The sequence below is a fragment of the Lagopus leucura genome, unplaced genomic scaffold (assembly GCF_019238085.1).
Source record: "Lagopus leucura isolate 7727_CA_CO unplaced genomic scaffold, USGS_WTPT01 Super-Scaffold_100052, whole genome shotgun sequence".
Classification (NCBI taxonomy): Eukaryota; Metazoa; Chordata; class Aves; order Galliformes; family Phasianidae; genus Lagopus; species Lagopus leucura.
Window position 1 is genome coordinate 218,435 of NW_024962298.1, and position 19,111 is coordinate 237,545.

The following is a 19,111-nucleotide window of genomic DNA, read 5'->3' on the forward strand; positions in this document are numbered from 1 at the left end:
ATCATGCTGGTGTTGCTCCCATTAGAGTATCTGCACCATCCCACCTGGAAGTACATTCAACAGGAGTGAGTTTCCCCTGCACTCGTCATACAGAAGGGCTGAGGACAGGAGGGCCAAGGACCTGAGGCACAGCCCCCTAACCTGTACCCTGCAGTGCCAATGCTGCCCTGACTTTGTCTAGGAGGTGCCCACAGAGGCTGAGCCTTAGGGAAAAGTTTCATTTGGGTAACTGAGCTCTGCCACAGCCTGGTGAGGGCCAGCAGCACAAAAGCCCAGAGGACAGCACAGCCCAATAGTCACAGACCCCTTCAAACCATCCACCGCACAGCTCAGAGGACACAGAGACACCAGGAAGGTAGCATATATTGTGGGAAGTCCAGTACCGGCCCAAGAAATGGATCTCAGAGTGATCTCCTAGTATTAAAATCAACACAATTGTAATCTAAGATTAGATTTTATCTGCAACCTGCTCCTTGGCAAGTACCTCATTCATGGCTCACTAATTCAGCAGGAAGGGCTGATATCCCAGAGAAGTTACAGTTCATTCACAGTGGTATTATCTTAGCGATGCTGCTCCCCTGCTGTGCTTCCCCCCACACTAAAAGCAAGCTGTGCCCCCCACCAGCAGCCCACCCTCAGGAGCCAGGTAAAGACCAGGATCTGCTTTCCCCGCCAGAGGCAGGGCAGCTTCCTTCAAACACGCTCCAGCCTGCTCTGCAGCAGTCCTTTCTGCCCCACCAGGAGTTACTGGGGGGAGGATGACACAGAAGCTATGGTCCCAGCTAGCCTCCAACCCCAGCTTCACCAAAAAATCCCTGGACTTTCAGGACCTGCAGTTTGCTGTTTGTGAATAGCATGGGGTGAACAATCTGAATGTTCAGATGCTCCCGGACAGGTTTTGTTCCACAGGCTGCCACAGTCCCTGAGCATCCCCAGGGGGATGTGCAAAATCACATATCCCTCAGTGCCATTCACCCTCATTATCATTTGATTTCTTAGCTCTATTACAAAACACTGCCTGCATGAGGTGACTGTGTAAACATGCAACAACCATACATCGGCCTCTCGTGGCTTCATGCTTTGCATCTCAGGCAGGCGGTGCAATGGGGAGAGGGCCGGGCACCACAGCATCTCAGGGGTTCTGGTCAGTGGGGTCACATTTCAGCATGACTTTTATCCCTTCGCCCCTCTTTGTGACCTCAAATGCCTCAAGAGCCCTTTCCAGGGGGAAGCGGTGCGTAACCAAGGGCTTGATGTTGATCCGCTTGGATGCAAGCAAGGAAATGGCCACAGGCCACCTGCAAGGGAAACAGCAGGAAGTGAGAACTTGGAGCCTCAAGGAAAGGGCAAAGAGGGACCTGGCTTCATTACAGTAATTTCTTCAGCCCAGGCAACCAAGGGACTTTTGCCCACAATCTTCCAGAGAACAAGACCAAAGAGGACAGCTGAGATTCTCCTGCCTTCAGGGCCAGGACAGCTCTCAGAACATTTGCAGACCTGCTTTTCTGCACACTGTGCAGTTCAGTCCTCCACAGAAAGCACATATGCCTTCAAATGGGTTACTGGTACACCCTCAGCTCTGGCAAAATTGACGAGATGAAAAGGCACCATCAGCAAGGCTGGGTGCGCATTAAGATTCCCCTAATCCTTTGTCTCAAAACAGACCACGTTAGGAAGGCAGAAGCAGCCAGCTTCTCACGCAGCAGTGTGGAGGGCCAAAGCTGCTGCTTAGCATCTCCCAACAGAAAGGGCCGAGAGCAAATGAAGGCCTTCTCAAGGACGTCAGGGATGAAAGGCACGGAGACCCCATCAGCAGTGAGACTCACGTGCTGCAGTAGCGGAATATCCCCCGGATATCCACCTCCCGCACCGCAGCGTTCACAATGGGCACCGTCACCATCTCAGGGCCCAGCCCCACCAGCACCAGGGTCCCTCCGGAACGAGTGGCCTGGAGAAAAGACACACAGGTATGTTGTATTTTGCCATCTGCCTAAAAATAAAGGTGCTCTCTGTGGCTGTGACGGATTGCCTGGGGCACAGTGGAGGAGTTGGGAGAGGCAGGATGCTGCCAGGAGACCCTAAGTGTGGAACACGTGATAAACAAGGCTTGAAAAGCAGTATTTAGAAATTCTCTGAGGGATTTTGTCATCTAAATCTCATTCTGAAAAACGACTAGGAGTACAAGAGTTACTTTTGGATCTCAGTAGGAAACGTTTAAAACATCTACGAGACTGATGCTCCCCTGGAATTTCACTGCAAACCTTAGGGAAGTGTCTTCTCCACATCCTACTATTACACAGTTCACAAGAGCAAAATATCCCCTCCACAGCTGCTTTTTTTCACCCTCTGGAATTAATTTTCTTAATTATTCTCTTTAGTTAATGAAAGATGCTGTTCTATGCTCTACCGGCTCCCTGACACTGCTGGGTCGCCACGCCTGGGTCTCCCGGTGCTCCTGCAGTCTGTGTGGTAAGTGCTCCTCGCATCAAAGCAGACAATTATTTCAGTGTTGTCTGCAAAGACTAACTTTTAATCATCCCTCAGTGCACAATCTTTCCCTAGTTTGTGGTTTTACAGACATCATCTCTCTCCTGTGCTCAGCCTGCTGAAACTGAGGGAATGGTCCTGAAAGAACTGTCATCCACCACCAGGTCCCAGAAAGGGAAAGCAAAAATCAGTACTGCTCTACCCCAGGGACAACTGGTACTCACGTAAATGCTGGCCTGGATGCAGGCCTGGACTCCGGTGCACTCCACAGTTATCTCAGGCATGCAACCAAGCAGACTTTTCACTTTGGCAGCCACCTCCTGTGGGGTCTCATTCTTTATCTGAATGGTGAAATCTGCCCCCATCTCCTTGGCAGCCTGCAGGCGAGAGGCAGATAAATCTGTGGAGGGACAAAACATGTCAACAACGGCTCAACACACAAACCGGAGAGGGAGCAAGACCCTGAGCCTGCCGCCTGCTTCCTGCCCCTATCTGACAAGCAGAACCACCTTGTTTGGCGCCCAGCTGTCAGCTACCTCAAGATGAGTCCCATGAATTTCTGCAGCCCACCCAGGCCAAAAGGTTGCCCAGCCTTGACGCGAGCAGATGACTGCCATTAAGGAGGCTGATGAAAGCACTTGTTGTTGGGGCCTGAATATAGGCTCACTGCACACAGCCAGGAGAGGGTTTGCATCCCCTCCCTCAAATTCACACAGGCTTCAGAGAGGAGGTAGGAAAGAAACGCACTCATTTTTAGGGGAGGCAATGAAGAACAAGCAAAGGAACCTGTGAAGAAAAAGGCAAAAGGAAGCCTACAGTAAGACAAAATCCCAACACTTCTTCTGTTTTCTCCTTCCGTGGGTTAGGGCTAGTTAAGGTGCCTGGCTATTGCTGACACCCCCAACGGTACCTTTCAAAGGCACTTGCAGACTGAGGCTTTGATTTGCAAACTGGTGGCCCACAAATCACCCTGCTACGGACAGCACCTAGAGGTGTTTCTGGTCCATGATTTATATCGTGGACACCGAGTGTTCTCTCTTCCACATGACACCAAACCCCACTGAGGCCAGGGACATCTCCAGGGAGGAGGAGCTGGACACTTTTAACTGCAGTAAGAAAGAGATAGAAGCACATGAACTAGAAGGCAGTGTGGTTGGACTCGGTGATTTTGAAGGTCTTGTCTAACCTCATCAATTCTATGATTTCCAGGTAGAAATCATCTCTTTGCCTGCCAAAGCAGTGATCTGCAGGGGCCTGCGTGTCTGCATTGGGAAAGAAGTCTAGATCAAAGGCAGAGAACAGAAGAGAGGACTGGTGAGTCCACTGCTCTGATGTGAGCCGCTGTGAGTCAGCCCCAGTGCTGGAAAGATGTGAGGCCAGAGGGCCTGCCCATCATGCAGGGAACGTGGCATTACTGCCAGGGCAGGTGAAGGACACGTCCCTGCCGGCAGCAGGAGGGCTCACGGCCAGGTGCAGGCACACCCTGGATGAGCAGGGTTATAAAATGCTGCCAAAGGAGGAAAAGCCAAGGCTGGAAACTCAGTGCAACACCCTGGAAACCCAAAAAGGTGAGACTGTAGGAGACATGAGTCACCTCTATTCTTCTCAAGCTCAGAGCACCTTGGGCAGATGTACAGTCACACTTGGCACCAAACTGCATTCAGGGACTTCTCAAACAACAAAAGTTTTCAGGCACTTTGAGAGCTAAGCAGCACTTCTGCCTGGCATGTCTCTCAAACCTCAGTGCACGGGAGCAAAACCCAAGGAGAAAACCACATGCTTCTCCTGCAGCTGGCGTCAGCTTCCTGATCTGCTCATCAAAGGAAGTCCTTGCACAGGAGAGGAACATAGCAAGAGAAGCAATACCATCAGAGTCAGACAGGCCTCTGGTAACATCTTGGAGCACTTGGCTTGTGTGAATCACTCTTAAACATTTACTGAAGCTGCCAGATTTGCAGGTTCTCCAATCAGAAGGCCACTGGATTGTCCACTACTTGTGAGTCTGTAGGACCAAACCGTTTAGATTTTAAAGCTCAGTTTGGCTGAACCCCACATAACTCTTGGGAGTAAATTCTCACTTAAAGAACAACAGGCCACATCTTGCCTTCAGGCAGAAATTAATTTTCACTTCCCAGGCAGAGATAATCAGTGTTCTCACTGCCACTCTAAGTAACCGACCTTGCATTTCTAATCCCACAGAAGTTATCAGATCACACTTAAGCTTCTTATAAGCCAGTTTAACTGGGAAATGTTCTTGAAGCTCTCACATGTTTTGTGTTGATCAACCTTCACAAAGGAGCTGAGCTTGGTCTAGTTATTCATCCTCCCTGACACTGAATTCCAGGGTTTCCAGAGGCACCAGCACTCAGGACTTGAGATTTAAACAGCACGAGGGAAGTAATGGCCCTTAGGTAGTGAATACCAAGTGTATTTTAAGTGACAGAAAAAGGCAAGACACTCTTATAGAAATATCCAACCACTGCTTCACTTGCTTGGGGTATAAGGATGCTCTTCTACATGTCTTTAAGGACAGAAGGTTATCAAAAGCAGCAATATTCTGTATCAGATAAGCTGTCATAGCTGGTAGGAAAGCCGAGTTCTGGTGCACATGAGCTTTTGGGAAGGGTAGAGTTGAGTGTCAGCCTCTAGCTACAGTGCTGGAGCTCCTGCAGAAGTTTTCCAACATCCGCTGGCTCCAGCTGTGACAGCAGCCATAGGAGGTGAGTTCTCCCCACGCCTGGGGAAAGCTCTGTTAGTGAGTTACACATCTGTGCACAGTTTTCCAAAAGAAACATTTAAAGCAATGAGCTCTCAGTGTGCTGAGCAGACAAAGTTCTTCATAGACATCATAAAAATTACGTGAGATGAACTCAAAGAGTTTGGTGGCAGACGACAGAAGGGCCTTGTTGATCAGTCACCTCACAGGTATCGGTTCCTAAAGCTGACACCAAAAGCACAGCAAAATCCCCAGAGACAACAAGGCAAACAGAACCCTTTTCTCAGCTCGTGTCATGCACAAACATTTGACTACAGGCGGCACCTGCATGGGTGTCTCTGAGTGTTTCAGCCCCAGGTGTGGGATGTGGAGATATCTATAGGGCAGGATTGTTACTCAGACCTCGCTCACCCTACAAAGCCCATATCAAGAATTCCCTGGGGTCACTTGGAGCACATGCTGTACAGACCTCTAGTTCACAGACAGCAGCTCCCTGAGCTACAGAGAAGACCACATAGGAGCAGAACCAGGGCTGGGGCACTGGGGTGACCCATCAGCCTCAGCCCCACCAATTCCTGCCAGCTCATCAGTCTCTTCCCCACCCATGGACCGGGTCACCCACCAACCTCTGCCGTAGCTCAGCTCTGCAGCAAGGGTGTGATACAAGAGATCAAGCTGATCTTCCTGTTACGGCAACCATCATCCTTGGATGACAACACTTAGCAAAACCTAAGGGCTGAATTGATTACATCCACCAAGCACACCCTGCAGGGTGGGGCCAGCAGAGCAAAAAGGCCCCTGACTTGGCAGTATGAGCACTTTGGGAGGGGAAGGCAATAAGCAGCCTTTGCTTTTGACGCACGCCAGTACTGAAGGATCCTTCTGGAAAAGCAAAAGGGTGGAACCGTAATTTTATCTCTCAACTTGAAGACTGAGGAACAGTAACCAAGAAGTCAAAAGAACCTGGTCCAAAGTGGGGAGATGGAGCAACAACCTTCTGAAAGAACCATGCTGGGGCTTTGGTCTAGAACGCTTCAGCAAGCTCTGCTTGCTGCTTGGTGGCATCTCCATGCTCAGAGGTTTTTCAGACCCAAACAAAAACATGTTGGATTGTATTTCTCCAGGATGCAGTTAGGCAAGGATTTCTGAAATGCAGGTTCCTGAAAAGTCCATTTTGGTCACTAACAGTAATTAGTGGAAAATGCACTCCCTAGCAGAAAAGCAGCAAGATAGACTGTAGAGGGACACTGTGGCTGGACACATAATGACCATAAAAATAATTTGCCCAGGCCACCATCTAGAACTACAAGAGGAAGGAGAACAATTTGCTTGGAGCAAAGCTCCAAGAAAACCACCAAGGAGGAAATAAAATACATTGAGTTTGCCTGCCATCAAGGTAATGATTAGAAGCAGACACAATCAATGTTTATAAGCATTATAGGGAAAAGAAAATCTGATAATCAAGACACCTTGTCCTGTGAGTCAAAGGCACAACATGAACCAAAACCTGAAAGCTGAGGTCAGAAGAGCTCAAAACAGAAACAAAAAGAAAACAAACAGCGAACAGAGGCAGCAGAAGCAAAAAGAACATCTGCAACTGTAACACTCGTAATGCAGATGAACGGCCTCTTCTCAAGAGACCTGCTCAAATTCCAATGGAAGCTTCTAGGGCTTGATCCAATAATCACTCATTAGCCTCTAGTTTATTCCCTTGCAGCAATGCAGCTAGCCCACTTCCACAATCTATCTCTGCTAGGAAGCAGGTGTAATTAGCCTGGTCAGATAACCTCGCAGAGAAGCACCAGTTGCAACCTATATGCTCTATAGATTCTAATTAGGGCAGAGAATATTCACAGAATCACAGAATCACCAAGGTGGAAAAGACCTACAAGATCATCCAGTCCCACCATCCACCTATCACCAACAGTCCTCACTGAACCACGTCCCTCAACACAATGTCCAAACGTTCCTCAAACACCCCCAGGGTCGGTGACTCCACCACCTTCCTGGCAGCCCATTCCAGCACCTGACCACTCTTTTGGAGCTGCAGTATTTCCTAACGTCCAGCCTGAATCTCCCCTGGCACAACTTGAGGCCGTTCCCATTTGTCTTATCACTACTTACACAAGAGAAGAGGCTGATCCCCAGCTCACTACATCTCTATTCAGGTAGTTACAGTGCTAAGAGCCTCCTTGTCCACACTGAGCCACCCCAGCTCCCTCAGCCACTCCCATAACACTTGTGCACCAAACCCCTCAGAGCCCTGTTGCCCTTCTCTGGACACGCTGCGGGGCCTCAGCATCTCTTTTGCAGCAAGGTGCCCAACACTGATTGCAGCACTCAAGGTGCAGCCTCACCAGAGCCGAGTGCAGAGGGACAATCACTTCCCTGCTCCTGCTGGCAACACTTTCTGACCAAGCCAGGATGCCATTGGCCTTCTTGGCCACCTGGGCACACTGCTGGCTTGTGTTCAGCTAAACACTGACCAATACACCCAGATCTGCTTCCTCTACACAGTCTTCCAGCCACTCTACCCCAAGTCTGTAGTGCTGCCTGGAGCTGCTGTGGCCGAAGTGCAGGACCTGGCACTTGGTCCTGTTGAACCTCATTCCACTGGCTTCAGCCCAGCGATCCAGACTGTCTGTCCTGGAGAATAAGATACTTATTAGGATTCCCTCCAAAAAGGCACTCTACTGGTGCATTCAGGGACAGGCACGAGGTGTCCAAGCAGTGACCTTGAAGTTACAGCAAGGAAGTAGACATTTTTGTTGCATCACATGAAAAAAGCATGCTTGTAAGGACTGAAAAGACTTACCTGTAACTATAACTGCTGCTGCACCCATCACCTTGGCTATAATCACATTAACAAGGCCAATTGGTCCTAGGTACAAAGGGCAGAAAAAATACATTTACAACTGTCAGCACCAGCTGTGGGATTTGAGTGTGCCCAGAGCTGGGCTCTGTCTGTGCTACCAGGTGGGCAGCTCTCAGATCACTGCGCCACAATTTCAGCGCAAGAGCAGATCTGGAGGCCAGCTACTGCTACACAAGGGACTCTGCAATGAAAACATTCCCCAGTCCCCTGCTCCCTTGAGCTGGCTGGCACAGTGTGCCTTGCACTTTGCATTCTGGCTTCTCAGAGTGCAGCTCTGCAGTGCAGTATGGCAAGCACAGCCTCAAGGTCCCCCCTGGCACTGCCAGAACTCTCCCATGACCCACACTTACATCTGAGCCTAGAAGCATAGCCTGAACCCTGCCCATCCCCCTCTGTGCCACTGTTGGCAGAGAACCCAGGGACTGAGGATGTTCTACCATACCTGAGCCACTTACAAAGACTTTGCTTCCCAGAGTGACTCCTGCCCTTCTGCAGGCGTGGATTCCCACCGAAAGTGGCTCGATAAGGGCCCCTTCTTCAAAGGTGACGTTATCTGGAAGCCTGCAAGAGTCAGACACAGGGCAATGGTAACCAAGGATGTTTATGAGAGTGATGAGGAAAGCGATACTTCAGGCGATACTGGAAGATTAAACATGGGTCTAATTAACCACTGCAAAATACATTCTCAAATGAGAAATGCGGAACTGAAAAGCATTTCAAGAGGCTGTATTGCCAAAGTACCCAACACAAACTTCTCCACACCACCTGTAGGTTCCCTACACCTGGGACCCATCAGTGAAGTCCCAGACCCATCATCTAGGTCAAGTCACGTAGCTCCACAGAATCATGGAATCTTTTGAGATGATAAGGAACTTTAAAGATCATCTAGTCCAGCTCCTCCATGCTTCAGGAAGCACCTTGCTACCTAGCACAAGCCAAGGGGGATTCCACATAAAGCAAAGGCAGCCAGAAGCAGGTCTCCTTATCATGCCCTGGATGAGATGCACAAAGTGGACTGGTCCCTGAAGACAGCACAGATGTGTGCAGAGGGTATCGAACACCTTTTGGACAGAAACAGAAGTGTAGGGCAGATAGCAAAACTGTTGAAAAAAAAAAGCAGAAGGAGGGTGAATCCCTTCTGTGCTGCTGACAGAAATAAAACCTAGACTTTCAGAAAGCCACCAGTGTGGCCTCTCACGCAGCAGGTGCTGGGACAGCATTGGGAAGCTCAAGGTCAGAGCTCAGCCAGGCCACCACGAAGAAAAGCAATGGAAATGACAGTTGTGGGAAGGTAGCTGTAAGATGGCTCTCTCTTATCTCCAGGAGGCATCAAAGGGCTGACTCCAAGAGTTTGGATGCCTGAAAGTTTGGCATCACATCCTGCAGAAAGACAGACAACACTTGCCCAAATGTGCAAATGCCCACTGAGCTCTGCCACCAGCTTTTCTTGCCAAATCTGTGCTGACAGAGCAACTTCATGCCAGGGAACCTCCTCTGCATCACACAGCCATGGCACTGCTGATTTGAACCCAGGAGAACCAGGCTGTGTTTCATAGTTTAAGCAAAAAAAATTGATTAATCAAAGCAACATCCCCAGATATTCAAACTGGGGAAAACAGCAGACCTCTCCCTAACATAAGACAGATACAAAAAAACAGCCAATTCCTCCCCCGCAAGAACTTATTGTCAGGAAATGTTATTTTAATGAAACAGGGAAAATCAATGAGAGTAGGTCTGTAGAGCAAGAAGTTAGGCCCATACAGAGCTGCATCTCATTCTGCTAGCAGCTGCTCAGGATCCAGTTTGAAAGGACCTTCCTGCCTGAGGATGCTCATGAGAAGTAAAAGCATTCAAATGCCTCCTTCAGAACGATTTATCCTGAATGCTGCCTCTGCAGACACCAAAGATCAACTCTGGGGAACTCCTTGCTTCACACAGATTGAGAAAGAAACGCTCCAGATAGAGACCTGTCTCAAGGAACCAGCATCTTACCCTATTTTTTCCTTCCTGTGTAAACGTTCTTACATGGGTATAATCTTTTTTTAACGCAATTTTTAGCATAGTAATTTGCTGGAGTACTTAAGCACAGTTTGCCTGTAAGCAAACATGTCAATCCTGCCACAATTAAGAGCGCAGTCAAATGGAGATGAAAACAGGTGTGTAACACTGGCAGCTCAGTGGGGCCACTCAGTGCCACATTAAAAAAAAACAGCTTAGCAGGGATGCCGTTTTCTCTTCCTGCTCTGCTGTAACTGGGGTGGCTTTGTTTCAAATGCCAGAGCGAAGTGTCAGCAATTGATGTGGTGCTTCCTGAAAAGCAGCAATAATACTGGAATCAAAGACCTGCAGGCACAGTTGTAAGAAGGCAAGGATATAAAAGGACAACAGAAAAGGCTCCAAGAGCAGGGAGCAAGTGGGAAAAGGAAATAATTATAGGGTACAACAGCAGAGATATTGTAGGAAATATGCAGGAAATGTCTGTTGATGTCTGGCGCCAGAGGGGACAGCTACACCTGCCTGATAAACCCTTTGCAAAGCAGCTTGCTGTCCCAGCCTTTACATGCTATTCATGGATCAGAAAGCAACAAGACCTGTTGTGTTCAAGTAAAGAGCGCTCACTGTGAGACTCAAAAGGGCCAAGGGTGATTAGGCTTCACCTCCCTACAGGGAGTGTAAGTTCCTCTGCAGAGGGCGCAGGACTGACTTGTAGCAGAAGCTGGCGCTGTGCTTGTAGTAGCGGCACAGGTTCCCATCGTCAGGAGGTGTTGCACAGAAGAAGATGGTTGGAGACAGGTTGTAGCGGCCAGCTTTGCAGAACTCATCTGTTTCTCTCGGGACACCAGGCTCGATGGCCACACGATCACCTGCCAGGGTGAAAGCAGAGTGTTACTCAGAGGGAAAGGTGGGCACACAGCTCAGAACAGCATGAAACCCTGGCACAGGAGAAGCACGAGGGACATCTGTTAGCTGAAAAAGATCACGCTGCTCACAGCAGGCAAGTTCCCAACACTTCCTCTACAGAGGCCTCCTCACCAAGATCTTCACAGTTAGATGAAAAGAGCTGGTGTTTCAGAGGCACAGCCCCAGAGCAGATGGAGGCTCAGTCACATATAAACCTCTCTCCAGCTGCATTCAGCCTCAATAGATGAAAAGACAGCCCTCAGCCTAAGCAGTCCCACATTGATCAGATCTCATTCAAAATCTGTAGCAATCAGAGTAAGAAATAATTAAGACAAAGCAGGAGAGCTCTGCTGGTCATCAAGCCGGAAAGTAATTCAAGATGCAGAGGTGACAACCAGGACTGAGGCAGGACGTATCAGAGAACAGAGATAGCTTGATGGTAATGATAGCATAGAATGGGTAGCTGGACAGACACGTGCTGCAGAACAAAGAAATATGACTTAAATATACTTACAAGGCAGGATGGACTAAGGGAAAAAAACGGTGGGACCATGTTACAAGTACAGAAGGGACAGAAGACAGTTCCTTTTATTTGGCAGAGAAAGCCAGTCGGTGCTAACTTCTCTCAGCTCTCCACCAAAAGGCTCTTAATCAGTTACAGTGACTAACGAAGGGAAGGATTACAGCCAAGGTCTGTTCTAGCTCGCTGTGATGTCTGTGATATGGCACGCAGGGAATGCCCAGGGGAGAAAGGGGCAGGACATGCTGAATTCTCCCATTACCTTCAGTTTTGGGGATAACCAGGCTGCATGTGGTTTCTCTGCATTTCACAGCCCACAGCAATTTCTCTTCCTCCTTTATCTGCACTGAATTTCATCAGCATCCCATCACCCAGGCACCCTGCTACCTCCCTCTTGTCCTCTCCCCTCTGCTTATCTCCCAGTCATCAGCAAAGGGCAAAGTCTGCTGCTAGGTCCATTTTCCAGGACATTTCCTGCAAACTGCTGAGGTCACAACATGGGACCTCGTACAGTTGCTCCAATGGCCCTCTCCACTGCAGGAGGCCACCTGCTCCTTCATGTACACACACAATGAAGAAACATTAACAGCAGGTTGTTGGCAAGAGTAATGCGTGTAGTTTCTTAAACTTTCTCCAGCTTCCTCTAAAGATACCTCTTATCAGCATGCATTATAACCTGCACTAAAACACAATCAGAGCAGATCAAGGTAACACAAGGCACCTTTCCTAAGGAAAACCACCGCAGTCAAGTTGGGTCTCAGCACTGTGGCACTTTTAGAGGAGGGTGACCCACAGCTCATAAAAGCAGATGCATTACTGCAATGGAAAAGCACAGCCTGATATCAATGCACCCTCAGGAAAACAAAAAACTCAACGGACAGACTCGATTCTAATCACCTGGTTTCAGATGTGTCACTCCTGCTCCCACTTTGACGACGGTCCCGGAAGCTTCGTGCCCCAACACCATGGGGTTCTTCACGACAAAATCTCCAATTCGACCATGCTGCCAGTAGTGAACGTCAGAACCACAGATCCCAACAGAATGCATCCGCAGGAGGACCTCTGCCAGAAAGGGACGAAAGGTTCCATGCAGAAAAGCTTACCTTCTCTGTCACTGGAAGAGACGCAATCATTGTCTCCGTGTCCCATGACCACAGTCAAACCAGCTCTGAAATATTCAGATTTATTGGAATTAAATAAATGCGCCAGAACCCTCTTTAGGGACAGATGGCACATTCATGAGACGTGCTGAAATGCAAAACTACACAAGGATTTTCATTTCAGGAAAGCTTAAAAGAGGGCGAGATCCCTGTCAATGAAAGCTAATACAAGCTAAGAGGGGCATGCTGACTCCTGGAGCAAACACAGAAGAGCAAGAACATTTAATTTCTCCTTCTGCCTAAGGTATAATTTCAGCCCTGGGGAGAGCATTGAATCAAATTCCCATGAGCCCATACACCCAGCCTGTTACTATTTAGCCCTTTGCTAAGACCTTCTGGCCTGACCCAATGGCAGCGTAACGTGAAATACATGAAACAGGATGCAAAAAAGCGCCAGATATTCGGATCCTTCTGTGACTGCTCCAGCTCTTCTTCTCAAAGGGAAACACAGCATTATCCATTTCAGCTGCAGATTCTTTTTTTAGATTATTTTATACTTTCTCAGCTGCATAGCATACATACAGTATTTGTAGTATCATGGAGCGACAAAAGAGAATGAGAGAAGAAAACAGAGAAGCAAAGGAGGCAGGCAGAACCAGCCCTCTCCAGACCTACCATTGGGACCCGGTTCTGGGATCGGACGGTCTTCCTGTGGACAAACAGAAAAAGACAAGAGGGACTCAGGTGCTTGTTGCCCAGAGATGTGGAGCATGCCCTGGAGACACTCAAGGTCACACTGGACAGGGCTCTGAGCAAGGGATGGAGCTGTGGATGTCCCTGTTCACCTTAGGGAGTTGGACCAGATGACCGTTAAAGGTCCCTTCCAATGCCAAGGATTTTATGATTCTATGATCATACTATAAAGAAAATATTCTTACTACAGAGCAATAACTAAATGTATAAATCACTTGTAAATGCCACTGTAAACCATGTTTGAAGTCACATCCTCTTCTCGCAATTGGCATGAACTCCTCTTTATGCTATGACTAATAAGTGCAGGCTTCTGAAAGTCATCACAGGGTGCTGGCTGTTGGCCACAGGCCATCCTTCCTCCCAAATGGTCTGCAAGCTTTCTGCCTTCACCAATCTCCCCCAGATACTCCAAAAGACAAAGGAAGAACTCTGTTGGGTCTAACAACATTGAGATGGAATGATGCAATGTTGTTCCACTGCACACTGTGCTTCCAAACATCTCTGAGGTTTGGGGTCAAGGGCACACAAATGTCCCACCTCTAAAGATCTGCCGTAGATTTCTTCTCAGAGTTCAGAAAGTAAAGGGGAGAAGGTTACATTTGTTTTCCTATTAACAAGAAGAAATTCACCTAAAACCCACCCCTAGAATCACACTTCTAAGGAAGTCCTCACCAAAGGTGTTTGTGCTAACCTTGCTCTCTGCTGCTCAAACGTTCATGCACCAGCGCCCTTTGCCCACAGGCCAAGACTGGGCATGAGTCCTCTGAGCAGACCTCCTGTTCCCAGAGCTCCTGTTTCAATACAGCAGCTACTAGGAAACATCTGATGGACATCAGAGACCAGTGAGCTCACAGCTGGTGTTTGCCCCTTGCAGTGCTTACCTCTGGCTGTATCTTTTTGCAAGAGTGCCTTCAGTATCTAGTTAGCAATGAAAGATCTCCAAATTCAATTTAGAAAAGGCAATTTTCTAGAAAATTCCAGCAGCAAAATGAAATTTAATGAGTGCAAAAACAGATACGGAAATCCTGAAGCTCATCTGTACACAAACCTGGCCACAAACCCGTAGGCTGATTACAGGGGTACTGCATCACAACTGGGAGCTGGGGGACATGCAATGGCAAAGGCAAGCAGGATAGAAGTTGACCCAGGCACACATCTCCCACAGCACAGCTTTCTTAAAAGAAATACCTACCAAATAACCAGTGGCACAGTGCAATGCGAAGTGTGGTGTAAGTCCATTGACTGAAACTGTCAATGCAAGGCACTTATTTTGGGAGGGAAGCAGCTCTGTCCCACCAAGGACACAGTACAGAACATCTGTTTTTAAAGAAGTTGATCTAGACATAAGGCCTGATGTAAGAAATGCAGTCTGGTAACACATCAGAGGTACGGACTGCCTCAGCTATCCCAAAGGGATCAGGCAGTCTCTAGTCAAGGGCTACAGATAAAAACAAAGCCAACTTTCAGCTGAAACTGTGTAGGTGGGATTCCTCAGTCCAAAGAAAAACATCTTTTTCTTTTCTTTTTTTTTTTTTTTCTTTTCAGTAACAGCTGTGTCAAATGACAAATGCTTTAATGGAAAACTAATCCAGCCTGATTTGTTAAAAACATAATGATCCAAGACTCCACGTTTCTAGACGAATGTTCTGTCCACTGCTGAAGTCCAGAGACAGCAATAGGTCTGCCTGAGGCTGTGAAGCAAATACAGCATTTTCTTCTGTGAAAGAAGATATATTAAGAGAGGAAGGATACAAACCAGTTTACCTCAAAGTGGCAGAAAATGGGAGGCTGTTCTTACTGTACAAGATTTGAAGAATTAACAAAAATATGCCAATAAATTCTCACGTAACATAGAATCTGAATTCACAGTGACTCTCCCTACGGCAGACAGGTTCATACAGTCGTGGTTATCATGGAAATTACCTCACCTAACTTCACCCATCAATAATGCACACAAAAGCTCAGTTTCCTGCTCAAACTCTTAATGTGACCAGTGGGGCACTGCAACGAGAGCACTGGGGCAAAGAAATACAGAAGCCCAACCCACCTGCAATGAACAGCTAGATCAGGGACTCAGAGCCCCATCCAGCCTGACCTTGAGTATCTCTTGGGACAGAGCATGCACCACCTCCTGCGTGGGGCAACCTGTTCCAGCACCTCACTATCCTTACTGTAAAACACTTTCTCTTTACATCCAACCTACATCTCCTCTCTTGCAGTTTGAAACCATTTCCCCCCATCCTATCACAACAGACCCTGCTAAATAGTCTGTCCTTTTCTTCCCGACAGCCCCTTTGGGTACTGAAGGCCACTATCAGGTCACCTTGCAGCCTACCCTTCTCCATGCTGCACAGCCCCAGCTCTCAGCCTGTCCTCGTATGGAGGTGTTCCACCCCTTGGAGCATTTCTGTTGCTCTCCAACAGCCCCATCTCTCTCCTGTGCTGAGGACTCCCCATCTGGATGTGGCACTCAGGTGAGGTCTGACAGCACACGGCAGAGGGGCAGATCCGCTCGCCCTGCTGGCTGTGCTGCTTCAGATGCAGCCAAGACAGAGTTGGCTTCCTGGGCTGCGAGGATGGAAGCGCTGGCTTCCATCCAGCTGCCATCCACCAGGACCCCCAGGTCCCTTTCGGCCTGTGGGATTAGAGACCGGCGACACAAGCGGGATGAGCCGGCACCCGCTGTCCCGAGCCTCGTGCGCTTTTTCTGAACGACCGGACCCGGGAACGTGCTTCTGAACCGGAGGGAGCGGCCTGCTCCTCACCGGGGCCGTTCCCGTGGGGCGGCAGCCAGGGCTCGCGGCGATGGCCGCCCCGGGGCCGAGCTGGCGGGGAGCCGCGCAGGAGGCGCCACCAGGTGAGCGCCGCTCGGCCTTTGGCGCCCCGCGGGAACGGCCCGCACCGCCGCCGCGATCGCAGCCCGGCACATCCCGCAGGTCCGACGCCCGCCCGAGATGCCGGCTCTCCCGCCGGTCAGCGCGGACAGCCGCCTGGCGCGAGGCCGGCACGGCCGGGTTTGAAGCGCCGCTCGAAAGCCGGCACCTGCGGCGGCACGCCGACAGACGCACGTGGCCCGGCCGGCTCCTCTCCGCGCTCCGTCCCAGCCGTTAAGCGACTGGCCGGCCGCACCCGCCGCTTTCCGGGAACGCTTTTTCTGGGCGATCCCCGCCGGCGGCGCGGCTCTCCCGTCTGCCTCCCGTTCTCCCCGCTCCCCCCGGCCCGTACCAGCCGCAGGTCCCCGGCTCGGTGCACTACCACGGCCAGGTTCTGCCCCGGCGCCGCCATGGCTCGGCTGGGCTCTCGGGTTCAAGGGCCGACGGCGGAGCTTCCCCCCGCCGCGGGGCCGCCCTCTGCCCCCGACCGGCCCGGCGCCGCCCCGCTCCCCTTGGCCCCGCCGCGGCCTGGCCCAGCTCCGGGCAGCCCCGCTCCGGCCTCACGGTGCCGCGGAGTCGGGGACGGCCGGCTGGGGGCTGCGGGCCCCGTCCCCGCTCGGGGCCCCGTCCTCTTTCCGGGCTCCGTCCCCGCTCTTCGCTCAGCGCGGCGTAAATGCGGCGCCGTCTCCCGCGCGGTGCGGGCAGCGGGCGGCAGGCCTGGGGCCTTGCGGCCACACGGCGTCTGCGCGCCGTTTCCCCGCGGGGCGATGGGCTGCGGGGAGAAGCTCGAGATTTCAGGCCCTGGAGGAGGCGGGGAGCGTTCTGTGTGAGATCTCCAGGTCGTTCACCCCGGTGTTCCTTGAGCAGCCCGAAGGTGAGAGTTTTCAAACCTGGGCTGCATTTAAAAACTCTGCCTTTGAAAAACAAAACAAACCACTCGGGATATGTCGTGCAGTGGTGCCAGAACCATTTAAAAATAGCCTCAACTGCTCATGTTGTTACTTCTTCCTGCTGCATTTGCTTGCTTGTATGAATGGCAGTACCTCTGAACTTCCTTTCCTTTTTTCACCTTGCAGGCAAGCGAGGGCTGACACGTTCCTGCATCGGGGCCAGCTGTATCTCTTGTTCCCAGTGATGTTTGTCGGAGGCAGGGTGGAATTAGTGGAGCTGACCTGTGGTTACAAGGGCAGGGGAAGGAGCATGTGCAAGGGAAGCGGTGACAGGACGTGTTCCTCGGTGGTTATACAGCACTACACCTCCCTTGACGAAGCCCCAGTGTTTACACTTCCGCAAACTGCAGAAACACAGTGAGTGGCTGGCTCCTCCTAAATGTGCCTATTTGCTGGAGGCACCTGCTTGTGGCTCCTTTTTGGGGCATGTTGCAGCCAGCCTTCAAGCTATGCTCCAGGACAGGCCATGGTGTGTTCAAGAAATGTTTAGATGTTGTACTGAGGGACGTGGGTTAGTGGGGAAATACGGGTGGTAGGTGGACAGCTGGCCTGGATGATCTTGGAGATACTTTCCAACTTTGGAGATTCTGTGATTCTACCCACTGATTTTCAAGGAAAACCCTGAGTAAGCAGAGTTGCCCAGAATTAAGCACGTCTGGGGATGCTAATGATTCCCATGCAGCCTAAGCTGTGCTTTGAATAACCCAGCAGACTGAAAGTTTGTTCTTCCAGCAGGAACTGGTGGTGCTGGCTCTTCTCAAGGTGCAGCAATGCCCTTTGCCAGCACAGCCACGTGGCTGGACAGCTTCTGCTCCCTGCCCCATTGCAGGATGTGAAGGAAGGCAGTTCCTTGGCAGCACTGGTGCAGACAAACAGCTTTTTGTTGGGGCAGAACCGGTCCCTTCAGCTCTTCCACCCCTCCCTGCCATGGCTGTCAGCACTCCAGCTTCAATTTCCTCTCCTCTTTTCAGCTTTTCTTCTTATTCCACTTCATGTTTTCCATCTGTATTTTCTCTGACAGTACTTGATGTCCAGTGTGGGTCTAATCCTTAAATATCACAAGGTCTTGGCCAGCTGCTATGAAGTTCCTCTGAGATCCTGGTTTAAAAGAAGCTTTGAAGCTCATGTCATGGTCTGTTTCTCGTTGTTTGCCTTTCAGTGCTACCTGGCAAACTCTTTTGACCACCAGCCAAAGAAAGCTCCAAATAAAAACTGCTGAGGACTTGGTTGTTTCTTTTTTTGTTTCTTTTTTTTTTTTTTTGAGAGCTGGTAGGCATCGACGACTTCTGACCACAAAAGGTGTGCATATTTCCCTCAAGCATGGCAGTAGCAGTACTATGAAGGTCATGTCATAATCGTCAGTTTATAGTGCAAAACAGTCTGTATTGCCAGAGCAGCTTCACTTCACATCAGCTCAACAAAAATGTGTTTACCTAAAAAGTCGATGATCAGGGTTGTTTTTCCCTTAGTAGATGAGAGGATAGGTGCCTTGCTGACACGACCGTAAGTCAGTTTACTTCCATCAGGCAAACTCAGCATGCGTTTTTCTTCTTTGCAAGTTCTGAAACACCCCTCTGGACCATTTCAACTCAAGCAGGTTTTACACTCAATGCAGTTTCTTTCATTTCCCTTATTATTTACCCCAGAAGAGGTCTCCATGTTTCCCTGGGAAGTGCAGTCATGCTCAACAGGATTTCTCTGAAGCTTCCTGCACATTTCAGCCTAACAATTCTATTTCTGTCTAACCAGAGCAGAAAATGCTAAAACACTTGTTCAGATCCACCAGTATCTTTGACAGCATTTCAAAAAAGAAGTCTTTTAAGAAAGCGTGAAAATACTTGTCCTCCATCCTGGAGAAAGGGATTTCCGTGACAACATCTCAGCCATAAGGTCATAATCAAGACCTTGGGTAGTTTTATCTCACTGCTTCAAGGCT

At 49.8% G+C, this 19,111-nt stretch overlaps 1 protein-coding gene across 1 annotated transcript; it reads right to left on the bottom strand.

Moving 5' to 3' along the window:
* Positions 1-345: 345 nt before the first annotated feature.
* Positions 346-16,682, bottom strand: SORD (sorbitol dehydrogenase). Its single transcript, XM_042885702.1, has 9 exons — positions 16,578-16,682; positions 13,275-13,308; positions 12,397-12,561; positions 10,783-10,942; positions 8,521-8,639; positions 8,019-8,084; positions 2,712-2,887; positions 1,827-1,948; positions 346-1,298 (listed from the first exon to the last, which is right to left on the bottom strand). The coding sequence occupies exons 1-9, from the start codon at positions 16,635-16,637 to the stop codon at positions 1,133-1,135; spliced, it is 1,068 nt and encodes a 355-aa protein (XP_042741636.1). The 5' UTR covers positions 16,638-16,682; the 3' UTR covers positions 346-1,132.
* Between the last annotated feature and the right edge of the window lie 2,429 nt (positions 16,683-19,111).

Bases quoted from the DNA above. Each gene is read 5' to 3' on its own strand.
- SORD (XM_042885702.1), bottom strand. From the start codon at position 16,637: ATGGCGGCGCCGGGGCAGAACCTGGCCGTGGTAGTGCACCGAGCCGGG. The intron at 10,943-12,396 runs GTGATTAGAATC...TCACCCTGGCAG, and splicing joins AGTGACACATCTGAAACCAG to GTGATCGTGTGGCCATCGAG. The intron at 2,888-8,018 runs GTAAGTCTTTTC...GTCCCTCCACAG, and splicing joins AGCAGCAGTTATAGTTACAG to ATTTATCTGCCTCTCGCCTG.